Below are 25,808 nucleotides of genomic sequence, written 5' to 3' on the forward strand. Positions count from 1 at the left end.
AACAAAGCTGCCCACACCTGGGGGAGGGTACGGGTTATTTTCACAGCAGTAACCCGCAGTTACATGAGCAGCGTATGCCCAGAGGTTGTGTTTCTGTGCTGTGACTACTCCAGTAACGCAATGAGCAGGGTTTACACTCTGGTGGCAGAGAGCGAGGGCTGTGAGTGCTCATACTTTCAGTTTCTCTTGGTTAAATAAGCTCGTAGGATTTGGTCTGTCTTGGGGGGTGCTGGGAAACGGATGGATTTGGTCCTTTGGTCTTGGGCTTCCTGGGGCCGCCGGTACTTAGAGGTGTACATTCTTTCCCCTTTCGTCTAATTTCCTCCCTTTGAAGTGGGGATCAGGCTTCCATTGAAAGCAGAAGTTGTCCAGATACATGACACACGAACATCTGACTTCGTTTGAGGGTACATGAAAGGCTTTTATTACTTTCCTTTAACGTTTCTGCCTCATAATATCATCCTAAATCACACTATGGAATGAAATCACAGTAGTTGCCTCCCCGACCCCCTTTGTGTTGTAGCAAGCTTAGTGCTTTATGTACAGGATCTTTCAGGGCCTAGCTGAGATTCCGGCTGCATTGTCCTTCATGTGTCTGGAAAAGGGCTGCATCATCTGTGTCCAATTTAGCTGAGCTGGAATGCCGGAAACGGGTTTTCTTTCCTGAAGAAATGTAACTGCAAGTGTGTTGCGAGTGAAAGCACCGATCTGGAGTTGTTCCTCTGTTTATGTACAGCGGAGAGGGTTTCCAAGGTTCAGCCGCTTTTATCTATTGATAGGTTATGGTCCCCATCTCTGTGGCATGGAGGAGCCGCGCTGCTGCCCTGCGCTCTCTGCACGGTTTGGCATGGTGACCTGAAGCCCGCTGCAGCCGGCCACCCCTGCCGGCTTCTCGCGTGTCCTATCAAAAGGCGCTCGGTGAGGTTTGCTCTCTTAATACTGTGTGTTTGGGCTCGTAGGCTGGCCTCGGTGGAGGATGCTGGTAGATGTTACGGCTCTGTTACGATGCCTTATCACAAACAGCAAACGAATTAATTTCGTTTTTTGTTTCGCTGAAGCACGTGGCAAATTTCAACATCTTGAGGCGAACTTCTCTAAAAGAAATTGTAGAATTTCAGAAGTGAGTTGGCATGTGGAAGCATTGGTGTGGTTTTGTATGTGTTTCCTCCAGATTCCTTTGCCAGCTCATTGCCAGGAAAGCTGAATGCCATCAACAAAGTAAGTCTGACATCTGTCAGCTTGATTGCTTCTCGTTCTGTCAAATCGGAACATTTTATGCATAAAGCTATTTCTGATTCTTTAGAAACTTTCTAGGTTTTTGATGGTTTTGTTAGGGAAATGTAAGGTCAAAGAATCTTGCTGTTTACTCTTACAGTGTTGAAGCAGCACTGGTGATTTTAGGTCTTGTAAAAGACCTGTAGGAATAATGAAAACAGAAATGTGGAGAAATAACAAAGCCTTTCAAGAGCTAATGCAGAAAAGAAAACTCAAGTCACAAGAAAGAATAACGACAGCATCTGTTCTGCCAACTCCCAAGTACTAACTTCTTTTTTTCTAGAAGATAAGCTGAAAAATCTTAGGGAAACCTGCATCTGCTCTGATTAAACTTGGTTCTTAAATTTTGGTAAGTGATGAATCAAGCTGGTCTAAACAAGTCAACTTTTATGAATCAAATCACCTCCTATAGGGTTGCTATCGAGAAATTTTGACTTCTAACTTGGAAGAACAACTGTATGCAAAGATGATGAAATATTTGGAGGAGAGAAGTGGTAGCTAACAATCTGATGTCAGTGAAACTATGTTGCTTGTAGTAGGTAAGATTTTTCGTGACTGCAATTTCTTAATGAAGTATAGTATAGTATATAGTATATATACTGTATATAGTATATATACTATATATATATATACACACTATATATATATATATATATAGTATAGTATATAATGAAGATGCATTCCAGACACCCAGTACTTAAATAAAAACCATGGCTAGTCTGGAGCATTTAGGACCCCCTGGAATGGCTTCAGACCTGTTTTTTTGGTGTCCACGTGTGCACAATCAGTGTGCCTGCCTGCATGCCTTCTCTGTTCTCTCTCAAATCATTAGCTTATCAAGGTCAAGTGGCTGCAGAGTAGAAGTGCATGCTCTTAGGGTTGCACATGCAGAGAGAAGTCAAGTATGAAGTTCTTAAAAGAATGGATTAATCTAAGTACCTTACACTGGCTTTTCTGTGATCTCTTCTAGAGGTTGGCTGTAAGTAGAATTCCATGGGAAATGTTGTATGTAATGAATGGGTTTAAAATAGCAAAAGTCACAGCTGAAGCTTTTTCCCAGCTCTGCTGCACTGGGCTTGTGTATGGAATAACCTGTGGTGCTGATGACTGCATTTCTCATGTACTTAGCAGTCACCTCACATAATTCATACTTTCCAGAAAGCACTGTATTTTACAAAAATAAATCTTCTCTCTATGTGTTTAGACGAGTAAGGGAGCTGTTTGAATTTGCAAGGCACTGATTTAAACTTCTGTTGTAATCCTGCACTGATAAAACACGTTGCTTTTGAAATTCAGGGTTGTGTTGGTACAGGTGATAGATAACGTAAAGGTTACAAGTGTGAAAATATGATCTTCTGAAAATGAATATTTTTTGAAATGACAATTGTGACACTTGCTGTAGATGACAGAGGGAAAAACTATATATTCTATGAAAGGAACATGATTTAGTCCTATTTTTCTTCACCGGTGACCACTGAAGAGATGGGGAAGGGCAGACAGTGACTGCACGTGCATTGCTGAGGGCAGCTGAAAATCCAGGAGCACGCAGGGACCTCAGCCAGCAGCAGTGCTGGAGCCCTTGGCACAGCAAAAGGAGCGCGTCTGGGCAGCGACCCTTGTCCTCAGACCACATGCTCTTGGCAAGTTGTGCACTGGGGTCTGCAGTTAGCTTGTACCCATCTGTAATATCCATAGGAGTGTGCTTGCTTTCTCCCCTCCTGTAATTTACTGCTTCTAATGCCATGCTGGAAATTGCAATGAGCTTTTATTCAGTCATGATCAAGGATGTAATTTGCAAGTGCGGGGAACAAGTGCATTAGCCAGCTGAGCAAAGCAGGAACTGATTTACAGAGAATGCCATTGCATTAAAATCATAATTGTATGCAACTCTGTCACTGAGCATCGTGATGCATTACTGTGCTAGCCGGTGCCTTTCAGCGACTCCCCAAGAACCTGAATCCCTTCCTGAGGCCATACATGATCTGAACGTGCTCGTCTGCCCACTCACAAATTTAGGGAAGAACAAAAAGCATAGCCCAAATGCTGGTTAACGTAGGTTGTTACAAAAAGGAAACGTGTATCTTGGAGGTATGTTGGCAGTGTTTTCACAGTTAGTTCTGAAAAATCTAGGAACAGAACAAGAAATGTTTACCTTAGAGGTTAAGTGTAGCTAAGCGGTGTGCATCTCTCCCGGCTCTCAATTGTTTACTTGATGGAGGATATAATGTTCTCTTTGCTTTCTCTTTCGGTTGAACAGTGCAGGAGAAAGGTGTTTACGTGGGTTTTTGCTAGATTTCAGGTGGCTGAAGATAACCAGGTCATTGCTGAAAAGGCTCTTGACTTCTGTCCTACTTCTTCCTTGCTCCATGAGCAAATGAGCGTGGGGAGGATGGCAGTGTGCAGCTAGGCTCGGCATCGTGCACACTTCACAGGCAGTGTATGTAGTCGCCAGAGACACGTGTGAACACAAAAAAATGAACGCACCTTCTCTAAAAGCCTTTGGCTATGGGATATGGGAACAGAGCCTGAAGATTGTGGGTGTGATATGGCAGAGATGCATCTTTGGCTTCAGTAGTTCTTTAGGCACTGGTTGGAAGAGGAGATGCTACCATCCTTGCACAGGTTGACCTTACAAAGGACAAGGACCATGTGAATTTGGACAGTTCCTACATGAGAATGACTTTGAGAGTCTAGGGTGTGGGAGTCAGAGGCTGGCTGAGGAAGGTGGAGACAGTATTAGCGTGGAGCTTTAATGAAAAGGGCTGTGAAGTAGTAGTGCTTAGTTAGCAGTATTGCAGCATCACTTATCTTCTGCTGAAACAGCTGAGGTAGTTAGTACGGCAGACTCAAAGCTGCTTTCTTCAATATATAGGAGGGATTTTAGACTCCAATTCTAGTTTTCTAATTCCTAATACAAACTTGGTTTTAAAGTAACTGAAATGTGAATTCTGTAAGTATGAATTAATGCTTTCCTGGGCAGAAGTTGGAAATAGCAACTACAAAATAATGGAGCTTATTTTGTGTTGGCGCTCTCAGTGGAAAGACACACATCTGCTTTCAAAAACGTTGGCTATATTGTCTCCAGTTTTGTAGCATGGAAACTTGTCAGCATGGTTCATGTTTTCAAGTGGCAGAGGCAATTACCTTTTACATAAAACATTTCTGAAAAGCTCTAGAACTAGACTGATTTCTGCTCAGAAGTCTCTTGGAAATTGAGGTCCTGCTGGGGTTGGCCTGCAGAGAGGACACAACTGTTTGTTCCGCTTCGGAGACGAGCAGGAATGGAAGGAGATGCACCCCCGAGGGTGCCAAGCCTGACCCTTTGGTTCTGACCTGCCTGAATTTGTAGTCCTGAGACCAAGCCAAGAAACAAACTGCCTGACTCATCACCTGCGTACAGCACACGCCTGCCTCTTTACCCCCAGCATGGCTCCCACTGAGGCCCCCAGGAGAAGATTGCTGCTGCTCTGAACCTGGGTATGTAGGGAGCAATGTCCAGCTGGGTCTGCAGCCACAGAAGCACAGCTCCAGCCTCTGCTGTGGCCAGCCAGCGCCTGCTGCAGCGCTGGGACTTCACGGGGGCTGTGCTTGGTCTGAACAAGAGATAGACTTCAAGTGCAGTGCAGGCAGCACATGTTCCTCTTATGCTCTGGCAACCACAAACCCTTTTTGCAGGACCTGTGTGCTCCTTCGTTTTAGAAGAATTTTTTCCTCTCCCCCATCTTTCTTCATGGGTTCTTATTCCCATGTTGCATGAATGGGGCTCCATGTTGACTCATCCTCTGTTTTTTTTTTTTTTTTTTCCTAAGGAGAACATGGGTTAAAAGCATGGAGGGAGCAGTTAATTGCAGCAGCTTTGGGTGAAGGCTTTTGCTGCTGTTGACAAACTAAGATTTTTTTTCCCACCTGCCCGCATACTTAGTGAATGTAATTTATAACATCTTAATTCTCTTGGTCAATTCTGCAAGGAACACCTAAAGCCTGAGCTGCTTTGAGAATAGGAGGACAACATGGCCAGTCCCACTGTGTTGGTTTTCCTAAAAGAGCATGCAGCCTAGTCACTGTCAGAGAGCTGCTGACATCCTCACTTGATGCTTTTGGTCATCAGTCTTTTAGAACGAGGAGTAGTGCCAGAAATTATTTTTATACTTTTAGAAATGATTTGCTGAGATCATGTTTGGACCCAACTCTTGATCAATTCTTTTGTAAGCTAGTCCTGTAAATGCTCAAGTGTTTACCAGTGACATATGTGAATTAAGTTGTTTTTAAGCTGTCCTCGTGATCACTTTCTCCATGTGAAGTATGAAGTTGTAAACAGGATTTGGGGTTTTCCAGTTTCAGCTGCTCTGGGCAGCATAGCCCATTGGTTGGGAGCGACATCTGGGAGCTGGAGTATCTTTTTGCTGTTCCAGATGCAGCCTTTGACTTTCTCCCTGACCTTTTCGCTGCTCAGCATTGCCACTTGAGGCTTGCCAGCCATTCTGCATTTCTTTGTCCATCTTGCATCACTTGACCCTTCAGCTACCAGAGGCTCTTCTCCATCTTGTCTCTTGTTCTGTGTGCTTCTCCAGATGGTTACAGCTGACTTCCTGCTGTGTGCAGTTTCTCTGTAGCATTGCCACTTTTACAGAATAAGACACCTGAAGTGGAAGCCCAGGCGGAAACCAGGAAGATGAGGGACTTCTCTGCTTTCATCATGCCTTTACTTCCATCACACTGGCAGCAGCAACCTTGTCTCACCACCGTGTGCTGCAATGTGAGGAAAAACCTGAGGACGTGATGTGTGCATAACAAGTAACATGCAGAAGCATAACAGAGGTGCTGTTAGCCTTCTAAGTTCCTCGTGAAACTTTAAAAACTCTTCTTTGTGGTGTGACTCTTGGTAATGGCTGCTAAATCACAATATTCCAACCACCTACACTTGAGAGTAGCGAGCCAGGCGGATTGTCTGCAAGGGCATGCCAGTTTCCTGGCCTTCTACAGGTGGGGTCCTTCTTGGCTCAGAAGTAGGCAGCTGGATTAGGAAGTGGTGAGACTAAAGCACCACTTGGTGCTGTCAGAAGAGTCTGTAATGGACGGGGGCTCTTAGCTGTGCAGCTTTCCTATGCCTCCTGCTGCCACAACAGTAATGTAGGGACAAAAAAGCATCTATCTGAAGATTGCTGTTTGCCTTTAAACAGCAGAAATTTAGCCTATGACAAGTGCCCAAAATACAGCGTGGCCACATGATGCTGTAGTCACAGAAGTGCTGCAGTTGCTTTGCTTTATGTAACAGGAATTGACAGGTTCTGGGGATGCTCGGGAAGACATCAGGTTACCCAGCTGTGCTTTCTACCAGGGAAACTGAGCATCTGGCCTGCTTGGGTTTCCTACATGCCAGCTTGGGCAGAGGGCTATCCTGAATACATTAAGGTAAAAGGATTTTGAAGGTGATTTTTTCCAGGGTCATTCTGAAGGGAATTTAGTAGTCACAGTTTCCATTGTACTTTGGTAGCAGTTGAATACCTTCAAGTAGTCTTGAAAAATCCTCTGGTGCCCTTTTATTTGTGCTAGATATAGTTGTGCTTGAGTTCCTGTAAATAAACTGCACGCTGATAATAGAAATTGAGCCAGTGTAAGAAGATGTTTAGGGTGGTTCTGGCACTGAATGCAGCTCAGGCACTCAAGTGTTACCTTGGTCCAAGAGCTCCATGTCTTGGCAGAAGTATTGGATCTTGGTTTGGGAACAGCTCCCTGAGTGCGCTGCAAAGTAGTGCAGTCTTCCATTGGCTTCGCTGGGCTCTGCATCAGGCCTTGTCTAATCTGACCGATGATACAGCTTTCACATTTTTTTTCCTGCCCGAGAAGTAATTATTTAGGCCTTGGAAGTGAAATTCTTTCAAGCTAAATATTGTCAGCCTGTCCCTGATAGGACAGAACTGGGAAGGGGGAGTTCAGAAGGGCCGGATGTGTCTGTGATGAGGAGCGTTAGTGCCAGTAGCACAGCAGCAGTTGCTGACACACGTGTGCCTGTGCTGCTGCGGAGATTTGGGTGTCTTAAGATATGTTACGAGTAAGATAACCATTGCTGGTGTTTTCAGACACTAAAAGGTATCAGAGTTGTTATTCAACCAGGTTAAATGGAGAAAAATCAAAAGAAAATGCTCTGCTCAGAGGCAGCGCTCCATACCTGAAAGAAGCTGATAACCTTCAGCTTGGGCACTTAGACTCTAGGTAGCTCATGGGAAATAAGCAGAGAGGAAGCCAGAGTTAGGCATTGCTTGGAAAATGAGGTATATCCCTTCATGTAAGGGTGGAAGTATCGAAATGCCATTTCATACATTTGTGTCACAAAGATCATTATGAATTTGGCACGCAGGCAGGCACAAATAGGGGAAGGGGAACAGACCTGTGTCAGACTGCAGGAGGGCGGGTTTGGGCTAGTGCTTGGGCAGCTTGGTGCCCCGACCTGGTTCGGACCAGGCTGAGCACGGGCTTCAAGGGAGCTGCTGTGGCGTGTGAGGGATGGAGAAGGCTCGCTGGAAGCGAAAGCTGATGCAGCTTTGCGTGCTGGAAGTGTGCCAGCTGGGCCATGAGAAACTTGAGGGGGAATAAAATCACACAGCAAGATCAGGGTTCCCTGCCAAACATCTTGGTGCAGTCCGGGGGTTGCATTGCGACTGGGTTTGTCGTGCTGTAATAACTTTCTCTGATGATTTCCTGGCAAAGGGCTGGGACCTGGGGGAGCTGCCAAGTCCTGTGTTTCCCCGTGTCCGTATGACAGCAGGAGATCTTGCCCACAGCCAGCCCAGAGTGAACGGACTGCGCAGGATTTGTCCAGCTCTGCTCGTTCCCTACGCTGGAGGCAGGCCACGTCGGTGGCGCTAGCTCTGGCGGAAGGCATGAGTTGTGTTTCCCATTCAGAAGATGGGTTTGAGGAATACGCTTCTTTAGCGCTTGAAAACGTAGTGGCTTTCTGCCTGGTCTCATGGGAGCGAGAGGACTCGCAGTGTGTTGATATAATTCCACACGTGTTCATGTGTTATTTACATGCTGTTTGCACCTCGCTGTTCCCTGCAGCACTGCCAGCACCCTGATATTTCTGCAGTTTGTTTTTATGATCTTGGTGTTGAAGCAGCTGTAAAAACAACTGGTGAAAGTGAGCCAGCTGCTGGAATTTGTGATTCAGTCTGGTTTGTTGTAGGCAGACTCTGAAAGCAAAGGAGTGGTGGAAAACAACAACAACAAAAAATGTAGTCTTGTGTCTAAATATAATAATGTGCACCAAAAACAGGTCAGGTGGCTGAAATTAACAGCTGAAGAGAATCAGTTCACTGATAAAAAAAATAATATGGCGGTTGTGTACAGAAAGTGTCTCAGGATATAATATAGCATTAATCTAAAGGAAATCTTACCACTACCTGCGAGGACTTACTGCTTGGAGACTGCTCTTGCACCTCGTGTGTTTTAGCGTTACAGAAAAGGGTTGATAGATTTATCAGCAAGGAGGCACAGATCAATCAACACGTTGGCTGTCTAGCTGAAATGCACATACTTGGCTTGTGTCCTGGTGTCAGCACCAGTGCCGTGTCTGGGTGGAGTGGAGCAGCAAGGCACCTTCCAGCCCGGGGTTTCATAGGCGGTCGGATGCCTGTTTGTGGTCCAGGTGCAGTAGGGACCTGGCTTCCTTCGCAGTGCGCCAAGAGAAGTCGCTGTGCTTAAACTCCTCCTTCTCTCCTCCCTCCAGGCCGGCCTGGGCAGCAGAGGTGGATTGGGATTTTCTGCAGGTGCATAGCAAGGAGCAGGGAATGGCCCGTGGAAATCATTTTGTCCTGTTCTAAGTTGTAACAACCTACCTGCTGGCTGCAATGCTTTCCTTAAAATGATTGCCAGTTGGCTTCCTGAGGACGTGAGCTGGAGAGCTGCTTCTCCCCATCTGCTTTGCCCCCCCAAAAGCCAGCACTGTCCGAGAGATTTCTGCTGGGATGGAGAAACTCTGAGTACTTGTTAGGTGCATTTTCTGTCAGAGAGGGTGGCCTCGTGTGGGACAGGTAGGTCTGTCCTGGTTCCTGACACCCCCACTGCATGTGGGTGATGAGCAGAGGCAGGGTGTGAGCCTGTCTTGAAAACCTGCCACGTGTGCATGAGGTCATATATTGAAGATGATCCAGTCGTTGCTTGTTGCAAATAACTTCAGGTGAACCCCAAAGAGGCAGGAGACCCATTTTCTTTTCTGCTTCTGAGATGGCCACCAAGCGATTGAAGTTCTGATATTGCACTTTGCAGCAAAAACTGTGGTGCAGAGCAGGCACCTTAAGGGTTGTAACCACAGGGGACAGCTTCCAAGAGCCAGCCCAAAGCAGGGGTGGAGTGAAAGGCTGAGCTCAGTTACAACAAGCAGCAGTGGAACCACGGCAGAGACAGCAGCTGGGGCAGCTGTTCCAAAGGGGGATAAGTGTGAAGGGTAGGAAGAAAGGAACCAAAGGAAAAACATGCTGAAAAACATCCCTGGCTGGAAGCTGTCATTCTCCAGTTATTTCCGCTTGCTTTCTTACAATTGCTATTCATTTTACATTGATGTAGCAATATCCAGACAAAAACTGGTGCTAATTGTCAAAGGGATCGTCTACTCTATCAAGCGAATGTGTATCCCCATTCCTCATGTTCCTTAAAAGCCAAGCACAAACCTCTGCACCGTTGGTACCTGTTAGTGTGTTCGTTAACAGCCTTGTTTCTATCAGGGAACGGAGCAGGAGTGCTGGGCGCAAAGTCACCAATATCTTTTGCCAAAGTCACAACAGAAAGCTTGTGTCTAGATATTCCTAGTCAGAAACATCTCCTGCTTGCAGGGTCTGGGTTATTTTGTTCTTTTTCTACCCGGGTGTGTAGAAACAACAAAAGTCCTTAGGCAGCCAGCCTGCCCAGGCACTAGCAGCTGTGCAGGTTCCCGGCTGGGCAAGGATGGCTGCTGGTGGTTGTCCAGGAGAAGAAAGAGGTTGTCTTTCAGGCACTCAGACACTGAAATTTCACCGTTCATTTTGCACGCTGGCGCTTTTGTGGTTTTGGTTGCATTTTATTCTGTTTAAGTATATGCAATTTGGCACACTTGGGTCTCAGTTGGACTTGTATTTCAACTGAGAATATCACAACGTGCAACCGAGAAAATCTTGATTTTTTTGAGCTCTAAACTTGGTAAGGTATCAGGAGAAGCCTTTTGACCATCAAGATTTAGCATGTGACTACACAGTTGTATGTAAAATATCCGTCTAGAATGTCTGTGACTGTCCAGATATGGTAACAAGTATAGTTTTAACAAGTCAAAAAGCCACTTGAAAATTTGTCAGTTCAATTCCACCCTTCAGCGCTGGTTTGGACACGTCTCACGCCTCGAGTTGATGCACTAACATTTTGTATGATTGGCAAAATGTCTGTAAAGAGGCACAGCTGGACACACCGATTTCAGCCATGGGGTTGGTTATAGCATGGGATATGCAGCTATTTTTTATATTTACTGTCCACAATACCAGTGACAATAGTTAAAAAATAAAAGAAAATAAAATAAAAACAGAAGCCTTATTATATGGTGTGATAAAGCCTGTCAGGGAATATTAAGAGGTTTGTCTGGCAGCGGGAAGCATCCTGCCTTCCTTGGTATGAAGACGTACTCTTAGTTCATTCCTTCTCAGTGCCTGTAATCCAGCAGCACTCAGTGTGAGAAATAGCTGATGTCTTCTTCTGCCTGCGAAGATATTATACGCTGTAGTTGAAGCAATTTTTGCCTCTTGGCTGCTTTTAAACAACTCATTTCATTGTTGTTGCTGTCTCCTATAGGTGAGCAGTACTCACACAGCTGATGGGTGCTTGTATGAGAGTAAGCAGTCAGATGGTAAATGCCTTGCTAGCACTCTCTGGTAGTCAGGGCATGTTCATTTCTCAGCTGTGTTGAAAGGAACAGCTTTCTGCTGGGCTCATGATCTGATTCTTTTTCCTTTTCCCCTTCCTTTCTCATCAGGAGAGTTGCCCAGGCCCAGTATGGACGAACACACTGGCCCTGCAGAGAGTCCTCCTCCGAGCCGTGGGCGGCACAGTGCCTTTAAGTGTGGGTGGCTGCGGAAGCAAGGAGGCTTCGTCAAGACCTGGCACACGCGCTGGTTTGTTCTCAAGGGGGACCAGCTGTACTATTTCAAAGACGAAGATGAAACCAAGCCATTGGTAAGTGAAAGGAGGAGATGGGATGGGAGGTGGGGGAGAGAACTAAGTTCGTACGAGCAGATTTGTCTCACATTTCAAGAAACCTCTCCATCTCTGTCACAGACTCAATACAACTTGAGATTTTGTTGGCAGTGACCACAGAACAGAGTCAGGCCTTGGCAATTAACATGGTTCTCCAACCACACTTGCTTCTAAAGCTTCCTTTTCAGGTCAGGTTTTCTCATCGCAGCATTTTTAAGGGAGCATAGTCCAAATTAAGTTCAAGTAGTAAAAATCGGTCCGATGCGCTTACTTGAGTCAGATGAATACACTGTATTTTAAAGGTACTGCTTATTTTTCTGCTGTTTAAAATCTTGGAGTACCACAGCTTTGTGCCTTCCTGGATAGGAAATCCCCTAAGAGTGCAGCCTGAATACATTGCCATCTGTAGCGTGGAATAGACTTGTGTCTGCTGCCTGCTTCTGTGGTGGTAATTTACTGCTCCTTAATGTTCATCTACTTTGCTATTTATTTAGCTTTTTTACAGGCATGCTTTAGGGCTGTCTGTCTCTAGAGTGCCATAAGAACAGAGTAAATAACTCTTGCCGCTCAGCCTAGGGCAGCTCTGAGCCACTGTGATAATAAGCTGAGAGACCTTGTGCTAGCACCTGCAGGAGTATGGTAGTCCTAGCTGTTAATCATCTCGTGATGTTAGAAAATGCTCTGAGAATTACATCTGTGCAGATACTCAAACATATGATCCTATGCATATTATTGATGCCTACTAAATTTTTGATGGTATGCGTTTATGGAGATTTAGCGGTTAGTTCAGAGATGTCAGACCTACCTAATCCAGCGTCCTGCATGGCACAGGCCGTGACAATTCATCAAGCTTTGCAGCCTGCATTAAGGTGCATGTGTTAAGAAAACCATTCGGTCTTCAGGTAATTGTTCCCAGAGAAGGTTCTTGTACAAGCAGCTTTCAGAGCACCGATTTCACATGGCAGCCTTAGTAGCTGTTGACCCTTAAAAGTATGCCAGGCTGTATAGGTTGATTAAATAACCCATGGCAAGTTTATGCTTTACACATTTGTGAATATCCAATAAGTAATAATTTCTGGGGAATCAAATGTATCTTTCACTATAGTTATTTTGGTAATGAAGAGTTTGAAAAGCGGACATCAAAATAAAAGTGTGTATGAGCCAGAGGCTGGAATTCAGGAAGTACAGCTCTTCTTCATAGCACTTGACATCTGGCAATATGTTTAGGTGCATTTGAGGATTTTGTCGCTTACTGAGAGGTGTCAAAAAGCATGGAGCATCGTACAGCACTAGGAACCCCAAATTGTTTTCATCTCTCTGCCACTGACCAGTGGGATGACCTCAGAAGATGCTATTAACCTTGCTGCTTTCCTTTTGTGAAATGGAGGTGGTTATTCCAGTCTTTGGATTGCTTTGATAAGTTTGGTAGCAGTTGATTAAATAGCTGATAGTTTGCTTGAGTTTTCCACTTTAATCTGAAGTAGTTTATAAAGATACGTACAGATGAAAAGGTTTAAAGAAAAAACAAGTGCTACCAGCAGTATAATTTAAAATATTCTGCTAGGCTTGGAAGATGAATGAACCCCAGCCCAAATTGAGGGTCAGTCAGATGGTACATGTGTGTCGCTGAAATATGTCCCAAGTTGGATGCCAGGTACAGAAGGGTGTTTTTCCCATTAACTACGTATAAGGATCTGCTGCATTCACTTTGACAAGAAAATTGATGTGACCTTGTAGGAACCCCGGTGTTCTTGCAGTGAAGAACTAAAGCGAAGAAGTCAACTGACAGCATGAATTTCCAGTGCGTGAGGAGGTCATTAGGAGATGGAGAGCAGCATTTTGCCGTTATTATATTGGCAGCGTACTGTGGCGTCTGTGTTTAGGATGAATACCTGTTTCTTCACTACTGGATTGCACAGTCTGCATACAGTACAGCCACACATTTAGACAGTAATGGGATTAATGGGATGGAAGACAGTTCAAAGGGTGTTTTTTTTTTTCCCAAGTCAGATTGTAGTTTGTATTTTGCATTTTTTTTTTTTGCTTGTGCTTGGAAGCAGGCAAAGAGGTATGGTTCCTGGTCCTGGGGAATGCTCTATTTCGTGCGTGCATTTATAGAAGATGGAAGAACGTGGGTAGGAGTGGACAGGGCAAGCCACTGAGTTTATCTGCATAGCCCTATTGCGAATTTGGGAAATGCAGGTTCCAGTTTGTGGTGTGAATTTAGTGAATGCCTGAGAACCAGTCTGCTTTAAATTTTGGGCTTGGGTTCTGTCCATTCCGCACCAAAAATTACACCGTGACATTTGTATGTGTGGAAGTGAAGGAGATGTGAATGAAACTGAATTTCAGAAAAATAGGATTGCCTGTCAGATTTTAATCTAAGAGTGACTGTATGTTGTGTTAAGGGGTGTAGCCAGTTAACCATTACGGGTCTGGTTGGATTCAGGGTACTGAACTATCAAGGTCAAGGATTCACCAAGAACGTAGCACGCCCTCACTCTAGTTGCGTTCTGTGAGAACTATCACGGCTAGGAACAATGCAATTAAGTGCAATTTATTACCACAACAGGTACACACAGGTTCTTTGGATTGCCAGCGATAATTTACTGTCTGCAAAAGCAAGCTAGCATGCGCGAAATACACAGATACACAGCCTGGCTATTAACGTGTTAAAAGGCACAAAGACTCTATAGAGATTTCTGTTTCCCCTGAGACGCCCAGAATAACCAAGTATTCAAATCTTAAACTACGGCGTCTCAGTGGGGGGGGGGAAGAGAGGCTCAGCCTGTCGACTGATTCCAGAAGTCAGAAGGTATCCCTCGTGGTGGTATCTTCCCTAACATCCCCTTTCTCTTAAGCCAATCTGTATTATTTTCTATCTTTTAGGTGGAGCTTGAGTGACTCTGGTCAGGCATATCTTGGTTATGATTGCTGAAAAGTTTGCTTGCTTTTGTTTAAAGGTATAGGCTCTGAGAAATTCAGAGCGCGTGCTCAGTGAGGGGTGGTCACACCTCGGAGGCGGGTAGCTTTTGGGATGGAGGTGTGTTTTGGTATTATAATGATATTATAATGAGCAAAAGTTCACTAGAGTACAGCATTTTGTCAAAAATATGGCAGGTTGTTGGTTCAGGATAGCAAATGTGCAGCTTATCGGTCTCGGTGTGCACAAGAACAATCGAGTCCCCCTCTTGTCACAGAGCCTAGCTGTGGTGTCTCCGCTCTGCTCTACGCTCCGTCCTGTTCCTTAGAGTCAGCACACAGGTTCCCCCAGTGCGATAGCATCTAAGGTTGGAAGCCTAGGGAACGCTTAGGTAGTGCAGCTACACTCCACCCTGAAAGCCTTTTCAATGCCGTACATTTTCTTTAAAATGTGAATATTAGTTTAATTTTCCTTAACAAGGAATTTTTGGCAATTACTCCACACTGTACGATGGGAGTAAAGAAAATAAATAATATCTGCTTATGTCGACACTCTAACTGAATGGTTTCCACTTTGTGAAGCATGCTCATTTGCTGTTAGAAATATAAGCAGCTACAGCATGCTGTAGTGAATATATGTGTATGTCTCCTTGGTATCAGACTATTACATTTGAGTCATTAGCTGTCGGTAGGGAAAGGTCTCTGCCAATTTGTATCAGCTGCCTGCAGGGGCACAGAGCTACTGAAGGAGAGCAGAGGAAAAAGAAGCAATACATGCCTGTTATTCTTCTAGTCAAGGTCAGTGAATTTTCATTGATTGCTTATTATCATCAAACACAATCTTACCCTTGTAATATTTTATCAGTAAGAACAGCAGCTGTCTTGTGCGCTGATATCCTTGCAGTGTCTCAGGGGATCCGGCAAGGATGGCAATTCCATTTAGTGGAGATGCAGGTAGGGATAGCAAATTGATCTAGGTACTTCCAGAAGGCAAAGTGAAGAAGTGAGCAAGCCTATAACATATGAAGAAATCTGACTTCTGATGATTCTGCGTAGTGTTTTCCCTCTTGGAGGTGGTTCAGGGTATCGTGTTGTTGGTTCTCTGCTGCCTCTGCTAGTCACCGTACTCCTGACAGCCTATTCTGCTTTAGGAAGCCAGCATTAAGCTGGATCTGAAGGTCACCTATCTGGCTTGAAATATGGGCAGCTGAGAAAATCAGCATTTAGCAGTCCCTCTTTCACAGTACAGCTGTTGTCTATTGGCAGCTGATGAAAATGTCTGTCCTGCTTTCCCCTCTGCCCAGGGTTAACTTGGGTGGTTGGGTGAGCAGCGGGACGGAACTTGCAGGTGCAATAGCTGTGGGGCAGCTCTGCTGTCACACAGCCCTGGTGTTATGTGCTGAGGACATGAGGTTTGGGATCAAAGCGAGGTAACCTGTCTGGATGGAGCAGCACTGATATGGGGCTGTAAATGAACCAGAACAGGCAAGTTCACCCACTCTCAACTGTTTTAGGCACCTGTTTAGTTGCCACTGTAGAGTTGTGGCCTATGTGGTTTTATGGAATTGAATTTGAGGTGTGTAATGAGATCCCAAAGAACTGTGAACTTTGGCCTTCAGGAAATACTTGTTGGTGTGTGCCTGAAAGTTGAGGTTGATCTGCGCTTTCAGTAGATAACCCGTCCTGAACTTCCTGGTGTGCGGTTTTTATCCTCTAGGTCTTATTATGCTCCTCATTTTTTGGCTTAAGTAATGCTTAACAGCGTTCATTTGCTCACAGGATCTTAGCCAGACCCTGGCAAGGAACAGTAGGTAGGAATGCTAAGGTGTAAACCTTAAACTTGGGATTTGAGTGTCTTTGGAAACTGAATAACTGTCTGCTGGAATCTTAAGTACAGGTAACCACCGTCTGCCTGTAAGGGGAAGACTGTCTCTGGTGTACAAACAGAATATTTTAAAGTACTGCTTTCTGGCAAAATATGCGTGCTTCATTTAATCCGATTTGTGTGGAGCAAAAAGAACCACCACGGGCAGCCAATTCCATTTATTGGCATTAACAGGATACAAGTGACAAAATTTTGTTACGTTTTTTAATATAAAACAAAGCTTGGAATGAATGCGTTAAATAGAAACTAGTGTGATAATTATCAAAATGGAAACAGAGTCTGTCAGTAGGGGAAATCTCTCAGTATGAGTATCGGATACGATGAAAAATAGAACATGGTGCCTTTTACAAGTTAAAAAGGAATGGATAATGTTGCAGGGCAGATAGGAAAACTTAATTGTACGTGCACGTTAGAAACGCATCACGAGAAATGGCTGTCTGTCCCTGTTACCTGGAGGATTTTTGGTAAGGAGCATGAGAGTTTGATTTGCCTTGGTCCTCATCTTTGGATATCCACAGGAACCAGCTTGAGTGTAAATACAGAACAGCAGCGTCGCCAGCACAGCAGCTGCTCCGCAGGTTGCTTGGGTGGCGAGAGCGGCTCCTCGCTCGCGTGCAGGGGAGGAGGATGTGCAGCACCCACCCTCTGCACGCCTCGCTGCTTGGGTCTTGCTCAAAGACCTCTGGCCAACTGTGAATGGAAAATTAATCAAGCAGTCATGCAGATGTCACAAGAAACCCAGGGTTTTGACAGAGCAAGCACGCTTCTTGGCAATTCCACCAAAAATTCAATGTGCAGAACTAAATTATATGGGATTTTCCTGAGATGACCAGTGATGCTCCCTGATTATGAAGAGGTTCACCAGAAAGGCTTTCTAGTACTGAATACTGATTTGGGAGGGTGATGAATTCACAACTGTTGAAAAAAAAGAAAATTCCCCACCTTTCTCCTCCATCCCCCTCAACAAAATAAAACTAAAACAAACAAACAAAAAAGCACAACAAAACTGTAAAATACACTTGAACCTGTTCCTATGGATGGAGTGGAACGGAAGGACACCGTGTTGGATGCTGGATGAAGATTTTAACAAAGCCAAATGCCCTGGTGTACTGCAAATACAGTCAGCTGCCAACAACTTCTCTAACAGTAACATGCTCCAGGGCATTCCTGATCAAAGGCTGCCAGCTGGGCCTGCTGAATTTTGTCTAAAATACCAAGTAAAGAGCAAATAGCAACCCCATTTTTCGGATGTTTGAAGGGGTCTCGTTGTAAGTGGCTCTGTCCCCACTTGCATACTTGGTGCTGGTGGAGTGCTTGTTCTGGGGCCGTGAGCGCTGCAGGCCGCAGCAGAGCGTGGTGCCGAGCTCCGTGCAGCTGCAGCCCGGTTGCTCTCACTCTCCTGTTGTTGTTCTGTCAGCCAGAGCGTGAACTCGCCCTTATTTCCTTTCCCTGCATGGCTTTTGACTTCGCTCACTGCAGAAAGGTACCGCTCCTTTCAGCTTTGAATGCGTCGTGCAAACTTGGAACACATTTTGGGTTAGCTCCGTGTTCCTGATGTCGTGATTTTTCCTGTTTCTTGAAACACTTAGTTGAAGGAAGAGAAGCCTCTATGAGACATGTCTTTCTATTTAGGGCAAGTGCATTTTTTTCCTTTCTCATCATTCTTGGTCTTCATTCACTGAACATAAGGTCTCAAGTTTTAAATCAAGTTGTTAACCCTCTGACTAGATGAGTTTCAGAATAGACGAGGAGGGCTGCATCCTGTCTGATGCGAGTAGCAGAATCTCCTGTTCTCCTTGGCTTGTTTTCTACCTGAGAAAACCAGGTAAAACCTGGCACGGCTGCAGGTGAAGCAATCTAAGGACTGGTCCCTTTCACACAGCAAATGGCCATGGTGGCTGGTTGATGCTGAAAGTGAAGTGAAAGCCCCAAAACTGCTTGGGGCCTTTTTTTATGAGTTTTCTGGGAATGGCTTCACAAGCGCATGAATATAAGTGGGCTTGAGCATCTTGGGCAGTGAAGTTTCGGGAATACAGAGGTGGTTATGGAGGGATAGCTCTTAGCCTGCACGTGCAGTAGAAAGTTCTGCCATTTCTAATGCTGTGCCTTGAAGTTTGTCGGTTGGCCGTTGCTGCAGGTTTCAAGGATTTATTTGTAGATATGCTTTTTTCACCACAGTGATTTACATCAGTGCTATTAAAGGTATAATATGTTTTGTCAGTAGATACCCATGGGAATTTTGTACTAAAGAATTCAGGGTGATAAAGCAAAGTATTTTGAAACCGTGGTGTTTCTGATGCCATCGCTCTGTTGTTTGGGAAAGGTTTCTCAAATTCACAGGATTGAATTTCTGTCCTGGGCCTGAGATGAATATCCACAAACTCATTCACTGAGGTGCTCAGCTGGGAGGTGATCAGATTCCAGCTTTAATCCCCTCTTCTGCTTCTTTCAGACCAAAAATGTGGGCCTGAGTTTTCAATAATTCTTGGTTTTGTTCTGTTCCTTTGAAACACTTTGGAGGCCTTGGGTTTGGCCCTGTGGGAGCATTAAATATTTTCACAGGAAGAAAAAAGGTGTCTCGTCCAGCATTAAGTCCCAGATGAACTATAGGAGTGCCACTAAAGGCTGCACAGAGTCACGGGTTCTGTGCCAGGTTCAGACAATTCTTGCTCAGTGGTTTGCCCCTGACTGGTGCTGATAGAAATTCACTTTTCCCTTGGAGATGGTTTGTAGGATTTAGTGCAGTGCAAGAAGTGTTCAGTCTTACTTCATCAGCTTGGCATGTAGCTGCTGCGTTAATGTCTGTCCCTGTAGTGGTGACATCTGCAAACCACAGCCTGTTCCTGCAGCCATCCCTTCAACTCCCTGCATACCTCATTTCACAGGGCTTGCAGCTCTTCCTTCTCCCTTGGTTTCCATGGATGTCTCAGGTGCAGCCTTCATCCTTCCTGCGCAGAATAATGAACAGCTGATCCCACATGAGAGCCTACACGGCAGGCACTGCAGCCCCAGCTCCTCTCCCAGAGCCTTTTTGGGGAGAATGTCTGTGTTTCCAACCTTCTCTGTCTTTGTTCGATCCAAACTGAGAAGTGAGTCTTTTGGTAAATATTTTTCAATAGAACAAAGCACAAACCCTCATGGTGTCAGTGGAGAATGTTAGCACCACTGCCCATGTGTGCGCACAGAGCTAAAGCTCTCGAGTACGCTACCATGTGTTGTGTAAACTGGGTATAATTACACTCAGCCAGCAGCTGCTGCTAGACTGGAAAAAATAGGCACTCTAATAAGTCATCCAGTAGCCAGCAGCTTAATTTCGGTTCTTGGTGGCCAGCGCATCTGTGTCTCCCTGACATTCGCTGTACTGCCCCCTGTCTCTTTGAGGGAGGGTGCAGCTAGCTTGGTGTAAAATCCTGCCAGCTGTGTTTTGAAGCCTGCCCGATCAGATTGCAGGACATTTGGTCAACTCCTAACTTGGAGCTGGTGCAGTCAGCTTCCAGCATAGCACGTGCTGTTAAATCAATGTTCAAGGTGTGCAAAAGTTTAATTTGTGTTGTGTTATCTCACGCAGGCCGTAGTTAAACATCCCTATTCAAAGAAATTCTACCTGTGTGTTGTGGTTTAACCCGGCTGGCAGCTAAACACCACACAGCCGTTCGCTCACCCTCCCCCCTCCCTCTCTGGGATGGGGGAGAGAAACGGGAAAGTGAAGCCGGTGAGTTGAGATAAAGACAGTTTATTAAGACAGGAATATAATAATAATAACAATAATAATAATAGTGATAATGATAATAGTATTAATAATAATAATGTGTAAGAAAACAAGTGATGCACAATGCAATTGCTCACCACCCGCTGACCGATGCCCAGCCTATTCCCGAGCAGCCGGCCCCCCACCCCGGCCAGCCACCCCTATATATTGTTTAGCATGACGCCATAAGGTATGGAATACCCCTTTGGCCAGTTTGGGTCAGCTGTCCTGGGTCTGTCCCCTCCCAGCTCCTGCTGCACCCCCAGCCTGCTCGCTGGCAGGACAGAGCGAGAAGCCGAAAAGTCCTTGGCCCGGTGTAAGCACTGCTCTGCAGCAATTAAAACATCAGCATGTTATCAGCGCTCTTCTCATCCTAATCCAAAACATAGCACCCTACCAGCTACTAGGAGGAAAATTAACTCTGTCCTAGCTGAAACCAGGACAGTGTGCTTGCTTATTTCTCACATACTGCTAAGGGACCTCTTCCACGCAGTTGCTGTAGTAACCAAGGACTGATAATTTTTTTAGCAGCATTTGTACAAGTCCATTGATTTCAGCTCTGTTCAGCAGGACTGTGTAAATGCTCTTCTCTGTGAACATGATGGAAAATGACCTGGATCCTATGCAAGCTCAAAGGGTGAAGGCATGCTATGTAATACTGATGCTGCGGATGAAAGACCTTCCTGAATGTGGTTGTTATTAGGGCCTTTGGGTTGCCACATGTGCCCTAGCAAGCTGAGGCAGACCTCTGCAATCCCCTTGTACAGAACAAGTTCATGAGAGTGGCCGTCACAGGGGGTTTGGTGTTGGCAGCCTCACAACAGGGGCCAAGGGCTGAATGGTGATGGAAGCAGCTAAATTAACTTCCCCTGCTGGAGGGCCATCCTCTTAAGCAGACTTAGCACAAAAGTTGGACTAACAAAAGCACTCTCTGTTACTGCTAGGGCTGCTGAATAAAACCCATTACACTCCCTCACTGCCTGTGCAACTACCCACAAAGAGCTCCTGCTCTGAGTAGCTGCAGTGTCTCCAAGAAAAAGCAAATGCTTTGAGCTCCTGAACGGTGACCAGAAGCACAGAGGCAGTGGTGAGGACTTGCACAGCCCGGGCACGTGTTTCAGAAGCCTGTTGACACGAACTGAACGCTTACTGCAATGCGGGTCGTGGACAAACAGACATGAGGCTGTGATTTAAGCAGCAGGCTGATGCTTTAGGGCAAACTTGCTGGTCTCTGTTACTCTGACGAATGGCTGCTCCAGCCTAGGGACAGTACTTGGCACTTTAAGGATGTGGAGCAATTAAAAACTTGCATATCTGTGTCCTATATCTACTACAGTAAGCAATGCATTGGTCGTTTTGCTGGAATGTGCATAGACCACCCCCAGCCCCTGTTCCCAACTCGGTCTTCGGTGAGGACAAATCCTTTTTTTCTCTTCCCTGTTTAATTGGAGCTTTCGTATCCTAAAAATGCACATGAAATAGCACAAGTGCTCTAGGAGGGTGCAAAAAAGTGAGTGAGCAGCCAGAAAAAACGTGGAAGTGTTTATCTGTATTGGAGCCCAGGGAGCATGTGGGAGGCTTGCAGGTTTTTTCCTTTTCCTTGCCTCAAGTGCACTAAGTAATGCTGCACATCTGAAGAAAAGGGTTAATATTTACGGGGAGAAAAGATGTTGTGGAAGAATTGGGGACTGCCATTGGTATGAAATTTACCACGTGCCACTTTGCTGCCGAGTATTGAGGTGCCAGAGTTCCTCCCCAGGCCTATGAACGATAGCTGTCCTGTTGTGTACCAGCGATAACTGCCACTCTGTCTAGCTTCTGCAAGCCAAAAGTATATTTAGCAAATGACTTACAGGTAAACTGAAAACTAGGTGGTTGCTCAGTTCATTTTGATAAAATCTGCCCTTTCTAATACGGAATCAGTAACCATGGAGAGCCCGAGAGCGAGCCTCCCAGCTTTTCCTGATCCCCGTGGTTTAGGGCAGTATTACCTCTTTGTCTTTAGTCTCAAGTCCAACATAAAAAAACGAGTTTCCTGTGAGACAGAAGCTGTGCTACGTAAATTTTTACAGAAGTGTAGAAGTTGTGCATTACAAAAATCTCCATTTCAACAGGGGGAAGATTGCCTAAAGAAACATTTTGAGAAAGTGCCTCATAAGAAACACTGCCATAATCGGTCGGTGTTAGTTGCAACTCCCATTAGTGATTTGGTGAAAAGGATAAAGAGGAGATGGATCTGTGAGACCTGCTGAGCTCAGGTGAGGCGTAAGGCAGCGTTGGGCAAGGAGAGGAGATGCAGCAAAGCAAAGCTCGTTTGCTGTAACCTTCCTTGAGCTGTTCTTGGGATCAATCTCACGAGCATCCAAAGTGCTGCATTTCTTTTAAGGGGAGAAATTGGTGGAATGGAGAAAACGGTGAATTTCCGTATGATATCAGAGCTCTTGTGTCCCCAGGTATCTTGCCAGGAATGGAAGGCTACTCGGGGAGGAAGCTTAGCACAACGTGTGTAACAGCGGGCTCCCAAAGCAATGCCCTTTGCTATGAGAATTCACGGATTAGTCTGGAAGGAGTCCAGCGTTAGATTTCATTCACAGCCTAGGTTGTAAAACATTTATGTTGTGTTTAACTAGCCTCAGATCAACAGAAGATCTTTTTCCTTTTGCTTCCTGGGTTTGATTGTTATTCCAGGTGTGTTTCTTAATTTTCTTTCTGTATTTATATAATGTCATTTATATAACCAGCACTATCTGGGAAAAGGAGGTACTAGCCACAGCTGAAAAATAAAGCATACAGAGCCTCTGTGTCAGCCTTTCTGATACACTGAAGTTTTTGGCTTACAACTTTCTGGCTGATTGCCTCATTTTTGAAGAGGTGAGGTGGAGGGAACAGGGAAAAATAAATCTTCGGTACTTTATAATGTGACAGTAAGAAGAAATGCTTACAATACATTTCTTCCCGCTGGCTCACACCAGGACACAAGTAAAACCTACCATTTTACGAGCAACTCAGCTGTTCTCAGCCAGTTGCAGTCAGGGGCTCACGTACCTTGTGCTGCGGAGATGCCAGGGAGGAAACGGTGGGCTTTTTTTTCCCCCTTAAAATAGTCTCCCAATTCTACTGAAGCACTTGCTTCAATCAAGAGAGTTAATGACCTTCTGGAGCAGACACCGGAGCTGTCGCTGGCTCTTGGCGGCTGCAGCTCGGTCTCTGGTGAAGGAGCAGGCCTCGGCTCTTGGTGCTGTGCTGCCCACACCACTCGGACGTGGGAGCACCGCAGCCCTGCTTCCCCCAGCCGTGCACTCAGGGGTTTGGGATCAGCGCGTTATGACCCTGCGTTTTGGGGGCTGTTTCTCACAAGGAGCGTGAATGTGTTTGTGATTGTGAGGAGCACCGTGCATCCCATTCCAAAAGCATAAGTGTGGGTCAGTGTTTGTTTTGGTTGTGTAATAGCTGGTCCAGTAAACAGTGATTATTTTGATGTCCTTTTGCTGCATCGGGAAGAAGTATCCCATTAACTGAGTGAAGAAAACATCTACTGCTCTGAATTCTCAAATGGCTGGTCTAATATCTAAATCGGGGCATTTAACATGGCGAATAAAGCTAATTAGTCGATTTAGCTGCCACAAAGCACAGAGCAGTACAATGAAGACACCCACTCTTGGCTGATGTTGGCAGCACAGCTGTATTCTTGTACTTTTTTGATAGGTTGACTTGAATGCTAAGTACAGTACGCATTTCTTACCAAGTGTTTAACTAAGCAGAATGAAGGTCTGCTGGGTTGGATTGTTGCTGCTTTTCACCATTTCCCAGAAGATGACAGCACTCTCGCCGTTACCTGGGTCCTGATGAAAATCCCAACATCACGTTAAAAATGCCTGTGAGCGCACTGCCGTTCTTGGAACCCCAATGGAGCAGTTTGGCCCAACATGAGCGGTGTGGGCCTGTGCCACAGATGTCTCTCTCCTTGTCCTTTCCACTGCCGGGGTCCTGCTCATTCTGCTGCCTCTGCGTGTGTCTGGGTGATAAGGGGTCTCTGTCAGCAGTCTGTGGTGTGCTACAAGGACACCGAAACACAGGACTTCTGACAAGACCATCTTTTCTTCAGAAAACTTGACTTCAGCATGCTTCTGCTTGGCTCCTCCTCATCCCATCGCACTGTGCTCCCAGAGAAGAGCAGAGCTGAGGAAATGGAGGAGGGGGGCAGGGGTGAAGAGCCCTCCAGGACCGTCTGCACGTGGCTTGTGCTGGCAATATCCGCCTGTCAGGTCTGGGGCATCCACGTCTGCGGGGTGTGGATGAGGGATTTCCATCGCCCCCGTCCTGCTGTGTCTGTGCTGCTGGAGCGGGAGCACTGCTGGAAAGGCAAGAGGAGATGAAGGGTGCCCAGTACTGGGATCCCAGTGGGAAACTGGTTGTGGGCCATTAGTACAAGCATGAACCGGTCTGGCTGATGTTTGTCACTTGGCAGTGCCAGGGGTGCAAGCAGGGAGAATTCGGAGAGGCTACACATGGTGTGCAGAGCTGCACTGTCTTCCCGATGAGGGCCTTGGATGTGATGCTGCAACAGTTGGGAGTGCAAGCGTTAGACCTTGGGAGGGCAGGTGAAGTGGTCAGAGGGGCCTGAAGGAGAAATACTAGCTGTGGTGTGTACGCTCCAAGACAGTAACCCGAGATGGAGAGAAGAGCGTGTTAAAGGAGCGGCTAGAGAACAGGACCAGGGCTTCACAGCAGGTGCAGGGAGGAAGAGCTGGACTTGCAGGACCAAAGGAGCTGGTAAGAAATCCATGAATCTGTTAACCACCGTTCCTGACATTCTCTGTTTTCTTCAGAGGATAATTATTTGCTGGCATCATTTTGCCTGGCTCAGCTTGTGAGACTCAGTGTACATCTGCAAATGGCATTAACTTCTCTGTTTGGCTTGCAGAGCTTTCTCATAAAAGACTGTAGCCGCTATTGTTTTTAAAACCCTAGGCAGTTCACAGTGGAGCTCGGGAAGATGTGCTCTGTGGATGGTACAGGAACAAAGGGGCTTTTTTTTACACAATTCTCTTGAGCTCTCAGTGTGTAGATGCTTTTAAATTAGTGTTTGACAATAGAATAATAATGTTGAATAAATGAGACGACAAAATGCCAAAAGATTTCTGAGACATTAGAACAATGCATATGGTTCTCGCCCATCAGTGGTAACGCCAGCAATGGAACAAATGGCTGCTGAAGAATGGAACCAGCTGAAGGGGAAAAAAAAAAAACAACTATTCTCCTATGAACTGTGTCCAGCAGGTCCCCAGTGTGTCGCAAACATCCAGGGAGAGCATAAAGGCTTTTCATGTAGGGTGGCTGCGAACAATAGATGCTATCCAGGAAAGAACTGGTGCGCGTGATGGAGTTCACTACTGTGTGGGTAGCCAGCGAGAAGGTGGCTTGAGAGAAGTGTCTATTAAGTGCTTAAAGAAAGCTGTGATCAGCAGCCTTGGGAGATGCTGAGCACATCAGGGTTCAGCAGGAGAGATGTTTGTAGGGACAAGTACTGCAAGGTGGCTGCCTTTTCTCACCTGACCCCAAAGGCAACAATGCTGTTATCTCAGTGAGCAGAGCCTATGTTCTCCTGACAAGTGCCCTGCTGTATCAGAAGTGTCCAAGTGCTTGCAGATGGAAGTAGACAAAAATTTGGGTTTTTCTTTGCATCCAGCAACACGTTGTCTGCACAAAACACAACGAAGCTGCAGGTGCTGACAGCGCTGTGAATCAGAAGACAAACAGGGAAAC

The 25,808-nt window shown here is 45.7% G+C and overlaps 1 protein-coding gene across 6 annotated transcripts in view; it reads left to right on the top strand.

Annotated features, from left to right (window-relative positions):
* ARHGAP24 (Rho GTPase activating protein 24) overlaps window positions 1-25,808 on the top strand; it is a 181,852-nt gene that overhangs the window by 16,610 nt on the left and 139,434 nt on the right. For 5 of the 6 annotated variants that reach the window (XM_083836009.1, XM_083836006.1, XM_083836010.1 and 2 more), the window contains exon 2: window positions 11,267-11,466. In XM_083836009.1, the coding sequence (XP_083692135.1) occupies window positions 11,287-11,466 (180 nt within the window). In that variant the 5' untranslated portion in view covers window positions 11,267-11,286. Of the gene's footprint in view, window positions 1-11,266; window positions 11,467-25,808 lie in introns of those variants that run through there. The other variant, XM_083836007.1, reaches the window with a different exon arrangement.

The sequence above is a fragment of the Anser anser genome (assembly GCF_964211835.1).
Source record: "Anser anser genome assembly, chromosome: 4".
Taxonomy (NCBI): domain Eukaryota; kingdom Metazoa; phylum Chordata; class Aves; order Anseriformes; family Anatidae; genus Anser; species Anser anser.